Raw genomic sequence first — 7,668 nt, 5'->3', positions numbered from 1 at the left:
TATTTTTCTACCACTCCCAGAGGCACCCTGGAGCTTCCTGGGACTATGCTGATGGAAAACTTGACTTCTGGGTAGAGCTCACAAAATGTTAAGTAATGAAAACACTGTGTCTCTTGAAAAGTCCTCAACTCTGTTAAGCATTTGATAACAACTACATTGCTCCATTGTGACTCCATTCTCTTCTCATAATGTGGTCCAGGGCCTACTTGCATCAGAACCACTTTGGGAGCTTCTAGAATCAGAATTTTCTGGAATTCGGGCCCAGGAAAGAATTGTTCATCATGCAACTAGGTATCTGGCTAATTCCTAAGTTCATTCAAGTTTAAGAATTACTGCAGTCCTTTTTGTACTGAAAATAATTATAGTACCAATTTGATGATTATAGCTTCCATATTTTTCTCTCAAGTTTTACTGATATTTAAAAAGTTAAGACTGTAAACTTTCCTAATGAGAAAAAATTCAAATGATTTATAATGTTATTGACTGAGTAATAAATGCATGTGAATAATTCAATTCACTAAAATCATTAACTTGCTCAAAATCTGCCTTATTTAACCCCAGTGATTTTGTCATATAAGGGCCAAATTGCTTATTTCCAGATGAAGCACAACATTTGAAATTATGTATCTAAAATTTAGATTGCAAGTCTAAAATAAATATTGTGTTTATGATGTTAGCCAAAATTATAAAAAGTAATATAGGTTGTGATTTGAAGAAGAGAGAATTTTACAATGAAATACGTGGTTAAGTAAAAGCAATTTTGACTATTCCGTTTTATGCTAAATTTTTATAAAAATTTCTTTTTTTTTATTATTAATTCCCATGCTGCTGGTGTAATATTAGGTAATTTACAACCCATAACATAGGCACTAATCTGATTACAAAAGCCAAAGTTAAAAATAATAATAATGTTTAATTACTTTACTCATAGCTAATATTTTGTACAAGACTGAATACTAAACTCTTTTCTTAACTGAAATAATGAAGCACTGGGAATTCCTGATGGGGCTGTTTTAATTAATAACTTGACATTTGGAAGTGTATAATATAATAATACCTATGCATGAATTCTTATAAAATTGTGAACTTCTAGACAAAGAAATACTACTTTAGAATAAAAAGAACCAGTAAGAATTATTACAAATGTTCCTATATTTCTTCTCTCCTATTAAAACCTATAAGGATACAGTCCATAAAAAATTTAAGCTGTACATCAAATAAAAGTTTTAAACATAAAGCTATGTCAAGAATATATGAAAATAATGTTTACCTTTATTCTTAATCAATTTAGTAATCCATTTTATGTGTTGAATCCATTTTACTTATTAATTAGAGGCCCAATGCACAAAATTCACACACAGGTAGGGTCTCTAGGCCTGGCTCGGGATCAGGGATGATCAGTTTCCCTGCCTCCCCGCCTCCTCCTTCCCTCATTCCCTCAGCTCCCCCCACCCCCACAGCCCTGCTGCTGGTCACCTGCCATGTTCCACACCACTCCCTGGCGGTCAGTGCACATCATAGAGAGCAGGTGAACTCCCGGTCAAATTCCCAAGGGGACAATTTGCATATTAGCCTTTTATTATATAGGATTACTTACATCTAAAAACAGTGTAGACATAGTCCCATTTGTTTATTTTTTCATTTGTTTCCCTTGTCCTAGGACAGTGATGGCGAACCTATGACACGCGTGTCAGAGGTGACATGCGAACTCATTTTTTTGGTTGATTTTTCTTTGTTAAATGGCATTTAAATATATAAAATAAATATCAAAAATATAAATCTTTGTTTTACTATGGTTGCAAACATCAAAAAATTTCTATATGTGACACAGCACCAGAGTTAAGTTAGGATTTTTCAAAATGCTGACATGCCAAGCTCAAAAGGTTCGCCATCACTGCCCTAGGAGATGTATTGGCGAACATATTGCTACAAGAGATGTCTGATATTTTTCTGTCTATGGTTTCTTCTAGGATTTTTATGCTTTAACAACGAACATTTACGTCTTTTATCCATTTTGAGTTTATTCTTGAGTATGGTGTAAATTGGTGGTCTAGTTTCATGTTTTTGCATGTACCTGTCCAATTTTCCCAATACCCTTTATTGAAGAGATTGTCTTGACTCCATTGTATGTTCTCACCTCTTTTGTCAAATGTTAATTGAGCATAATGGCTTGGGTTGATTTCTGGGGTCTCTGTTCTGTCCCATTGATCTATATGCCTGCTCTTGTGCTAGTACCAGGCTGCTTTGACTATAGGAGCTTTGTAATATAGCTTGATATCTGGTATTGTGATCCCCCCGACTTTAGCTTCTTTCTCAAGATGACTGTGGCTATTCGGGGGTTTTTTTGTTGTTGTTTTTTTTTTTTGGTTCCACTTAAATTTTGGAAGTATTTGTTCTAGATCTGTGTAATACACTGCTAGAATTTTTATAGGGATTGCATTGAATCTATAGATTTCTTTGGGTAGTATGGACATTTTAATGATGTTAATTCTACCAATCAATAAACATGGTATATTCTTCCACTCGATTATATCTTTCTCCCTTTTTTCAATGAGAGTTTTCCCAAGTACAAGTCTTTTACCTCCTTAGTTAAGTTTATTTATAAGTATCTTATTTTTTGTTGCAATGGTAAATGAGATTGTTTCTTTAGTTTCTCCTTCTGATAATTCATTATTAGTATATAAAAATGCCATCAATTTCTGGGTGTTAATTTTGTATCCTGCTACATTGCTGAATTCATTTATTAAACCTAATAGTTTTTTGACAATCTGTAGAATTTTCTATGTACAATATCATGTCATCTGCGAACAATGACAGTTTTACTTCCTCCTTTCCATTTAGGTTTTCTTCTTGTCTGATTGCTGTGGCTAAGACTTCCAGTACTATTTGAATAAGAGTGGTGAAAGTGCACATCCCTGTCTTGTTCCTGTTCTTAGGGGAAATAATTTTAGTTTTTGCCACTGTATGGAATAACATATTTGGCAATGATACATCTGATAAAAGATTAATTTCTAAAATATATAAAGAACTCATGCAATTTAACAAAAGGAAGACAAACAATCCAATTAAAAAGTATGCAAAGGACCTCAATAGACACTTCTCCAAAGTGAACATACAGATGGCCAAGAGACATATGAAAAAATGCTCAAAGTCACTAATCATCAGAGAGATGCAAATTAAAAGACAATGAGGCACCACCTCACACCTGTCAGAATGACTACCATCAACAAATCAAAATATGACAAGTACTGGTGAAGATGTGGAGAAAAGGGAACCCTAGTTCATTGCTGGTGGGAATGCAGACTGGTGCAGCCATTATGGAAAACAGTATGGAGTTTCCTCAAAAAATTAAATATGGAGCTGCCATTTGACCCAGTGATCCCATTTCCAGGAATATATCCTAAGAATCCTGAAACACCAATCAGAAAGAATGGATGCACCCTTATGCTCATAGCAGCACAATTTATAATAGCTAAGATCTGGAAACAGTCCAAGTGTCCATCAGTAGATGAATGGATAAAAAAGCTTTGGACCGTTTATACCATGGAATACTATACAGCAGTAAAAAAGAAGGAACTCTTACCATGTGCAACAGCATGAATAGACCTGGAGAGTATTATGCTAAAAGAAATAAGCCAGTCAGAGAAAGACAAGGATCACATGATCTCACTCTTATGTGGAGTCTAAAGAACAAAATAAACTGATGAACAAAATAGATCCATAAACATAGAAGCATGAAACAGACTGTCAAATCTCAGAGGGAAGGTAGGAGTGTGTGGGTGGGTAGGAAGAGATTTATCAAAGAACTTGTATGCATATATGCATAACCCATGGACACAGACAATAGTGTGGTGAAGGCCTGGGTTGGGAGGCAGGTGCGGGCCAGAAGGGGTCAATGGGGGAAATAAGGGGACATCTGTAATACTTTCAACAATAAAAAAATTTTTATGAGAAAAAAATAGTGTAGAGAAATAGCTAACAAAATATTGCATTTTTCTGTGTATTTTTCTCTGAGTTTGTAAAAACATGATGGTATTATTTACCACTTGCATTTGAGGAATAACTAGATCTTTTTTTTTCTTTTAATCCTCACCCAAGGATATTTTTTCCATTGATTTTCACAGAGTGGAAGGGAGAAGGGGAGAGAGAGATACATCGACATGAGAGAGACATATTGATTGGTTGCCTCCCACATGCACCCTGACCGGGGCTGGGGATTGAACCCACAGCCAAGGTAGGTGCCCTTGACTGGGAATTGCACCCTAGACTCTTTGGTCCTTGGGTCGATGCTCTAACCATTGAGAAACCCAGCCAGAGCAGGAATTACTATATCATAATGTAGTTTAAAATTGTAAACTAAGTTGAAAATCAGCAACAGATATTTACCAGAGTGAGATCATTGATACAGGTCACTCACTGGAAATTCTTATTTCCAGACAGTCATATTTAACAGATAATAATCCTTATCCTTCTATGACCCTGATTTTCACTAACATTTTATAGTTCTCACTCATCACTTAGATTTTCAGATAGGTATTTTGAAATTCAACAGGATGATTTACCATAATCCTCCATAGTATCTTAATAAAATATGTCAATGTCAATTCCCTAATTATTTATATCTTTTTATATGTTTACTTAATAGTCACTTAATAATTATTGTAATTACATTGTTCAGATTTTAATAGATATGAAGATTATAAAGGACAATTCCTGCTCTTAAAGGACGTTATATATTATAAAAAGAGCATAGACTTTTACAAATTACTTTAAAAAAAGATCATTTATTTTAATTTATCATTAAAACCTGTGAAGAATCTTCTAACCTTATTTATCCTAGGGTTTTATGAAAGTATTACCTTAAAAACAAAATGTCAATATATCCTTAAGTATCACAAAATGTAGAACTGAACAATTCGCAAATCAAAAAGATCTAAATTTTACAAACTGTCCCTGTTTAACATCAAAATATCTGAAATTGTACCATTAATCAATGTGCAGACCACATTGAACATTACAAAATAATTTATACAATGTGACTCATGCATATGTACACACAAACACAATTCAAGACAAATATTATGAATATTTATTTCTACATGGAGGACTGAGGTATATTATGATTTTATTATCATATTGTTTTTTGTTTTTCAAATGTTCTACAATGCACATATATCACTTTTATAAGAAAATACCCCTAAAAATGATACCATATGGTTCTATTCAAGGCAAACCAGACTGACTGACTCCAATAGAACTTTTATCATTAGGAGAAAATGATCCCATATAATAAAAGGGTGATATGCAAATTGACCGAACGGCAGAATGACCAGTCACTGTGATGTGCACTGGCCACTAGGCGACAGATGCTCAACACAGGAGCTGCCCCCAGGTGGTCAGTGCACTCCCACAAGGGGAGTACCACTCAGTCAGAAGCCAGGTTCACAGCTGGCGAGTGCAGCGGTGGTGGCAGGAGCCTCTCCTGCCTCTGTGGCAGCACTAAGGACCCCTCAGGGGATGTCCGATTGCTGGCTTAGGCCTGCTCCCAAGGCGGCCTTAAGCTGGCAGTTGGACATCTCCCAAGATGTCCTGGACTGTGAGAGGGTACAGGCCAGGCTGAGGGAAATGCCCCCACCCCCCCAGTGTATGAATGTTGTGCACCGGGCCTCTAGTTTTAAAATAATTCCCTACCAGGATTAAAATGGTTCATGTTCTCAGATAGTAAAACAAAGTGGGGCCATAAAATGATATTAGTGACCTTTGATAACGAGTATACATTTAAAGCAGTTAATCAGGGTGAGCCTCTGGTGGTTAGCGAAAATTCTTTGGTCCTGCGCACTGCTGTCCCGCCTGGTGCTTGCACCTGCTGCCGGTGCCGGAGCCACCATTCGCACCCGCTCTCAGTGCTCAGCACCAGCCCCGATTGCCCCTCAGGGCTTCTCCACCTCCCCCTGCTCCTGAGGGGCAATTGGGGCTGGCAGCCACCTCTTGCACCTGCTGCTGGCACCAATCCCAATCACTTGGCGCCATCAGTGGGTGCGAGCGGGGCCCGTGCTGTCAGCGTGTGGGAGCAGCAGTGGCGGCAGCCGGCAAACAGGGGACCAGAGACCGTGGCAGGAGTGGCTGGACAGGGGCAGGTAAGATGGGCTGAGACCCGCCCCTGTGCCCACCACAGCCTCGCAGGCCGACAGTTCCTTTTAAGGTTCACGAATTCGTGCACTGGGCCCCTAGTAATTATAATAAAAACTAACCCCAAATGTAGTGAGTGCCTAATATGTATCAATGACTGCTCTGGTGTTTTATAAGCACTAACTTCTTTTAACCTCATAACAAGTGCTCTTCGTATGCTGTTTTGCACTTGTCGTGACTGAGGCAGTGAGAACTTCTATATCTTGTCCAAGTTCACCTCTCAGTATTAGTAAGAACTGTAATGGCAGCAGTGGCCAGTCACATTATTAAACTGGTAAAACCACCTACTGTGAACAAACACCAAATGTGAAAGCCCCAAATAAGGGGACTTACTTTTTTATTTTGCTAATAAAACAACAGTAATTCCAGAGAGATGTTCTAATAATGAACAAGTATATTTCTTGCTGAGGGGCCTATGTAAGGATTGATATGCTTTTCATATTTTATAAAAGCTACTTCTTCCTGGTTACATCCAGTTTTTTTTAACCACACTGATGGTGTCTGAGCGTCTGAGGCGTAGGGTCCTATCTGTGACATCCATGCTATTCTTTGTCCTTGTTGAGTCCACCCATGTTTCAAACTCTGTATTCATTTCTTGTTGCTGATGTAAAATATTACCACAGACTTAGTGGCTTAAAAGCAATAGAAATTAAATTACCTGATAGTTCTGGAAGACAGAAGTCTGAAATGGGTGTCCCTGGGCTAAAATCAAGACACGGGAGGGATATGTTCCTTCTGGAGGCCTTCAGGAAGAATCGTCCACATGCACTGCCCAACTTCCAGAAGCCATCCACCGATCTTGGCCCACGGCCCCACGCCTCCGTTTTTGAGCCAGCAACATTGGGCTGAGTCCTCATGCTGCCACGGCTCTTGTTCTGCCTCTCCTGCTTCCCTCTTTCACTTAGAAGGCTCACTGGCATAATCCATGATACTCTCCCCATCTCCAAGTAAACTGATTACAATCTTAATTCTATCTGCATATTCTCAAGTTTGGGGATTAGGACGTAGACACCTTTGGGGAGCCATTATTCTGTCTACCACAATACCTGAACACTGCTTTCAACTTCAGTTCCTTCTCTTCCTTTCCTAAAGGCTTCTGAAGTAAAACAGATCATGTCCAATATGTGCTCTGCTTCTCCTAACACAGTGTTTGTAGGACAACCCTGACTAAATTGCTTTCAGTGGTTCTCAACCTTCCTAATGCCGCAACCCTTTAATACAGTTCCTCATGTTGTGTTGACCCCCAACCATAAAATTGTTTTCGTTGCTACTTCATAACTGTAATTTTGCTACTGTTATGAACTGTAATGCAGGATGTATTTTCATTGTTCGCGACCCACAGGTTGAGAACCGCTGGCTTAAATGATCATGGTTTAGATTTCTCATTGAGTCAAAGCAAATGACACATTAGGAGCATTTTCTAAAAGTCAATTAGTAGGGGTTTGAAAATTCTTTTGAAGATGCAAAGCATTAGGAAGC

The 7,668-nt window shown here is 38.1% G+C and overlaps 1 protein-coding gene across 1 annotated transcript in view; it reads right to left on the bottom strand.

Annotated features, from left to right (window-relative positions):
* BANK1 (B cell scaffold protein with ankyrin repeats 1) overlaps positions 1 to 7,130 on the bottom strand; it is a 298,633-nt gene extending 291,503 nt beyond the window's left edge. The window contains exon 1 of the mRNA XM_023758387.1: positions 6,848 to 7,130. Coding sequence (XP_023614155.1) covers positions 6,848 to 7,130 — 283 coding nt within the window. The remainder of the gene's footprint in view (positions 1 to 6,847) is intronic.
* Between the last annotated feature and the right edge of the window lie 538 nt (positions 7,131 to 7,668).

The sequence above is a fragment of the Myotis lucifugus genome, unplaced genomic scaffold, assembly GCF_000147115.1.
Source record: "Myotis lucifugus unplaced genomic scaffold, Myoluc2.0 scaffold_129, whole genome shotgun sequence".
NCBI classification, from domain to species: Eukaryota; Metazoa; Chordata; class Mammalia; order Chiroptera; family Vespertilionidae; genus Myotis; species Myotis lucifugus.
This window is presented reverse-complemented; position numbering and strand designations above follow the sequence as displayed.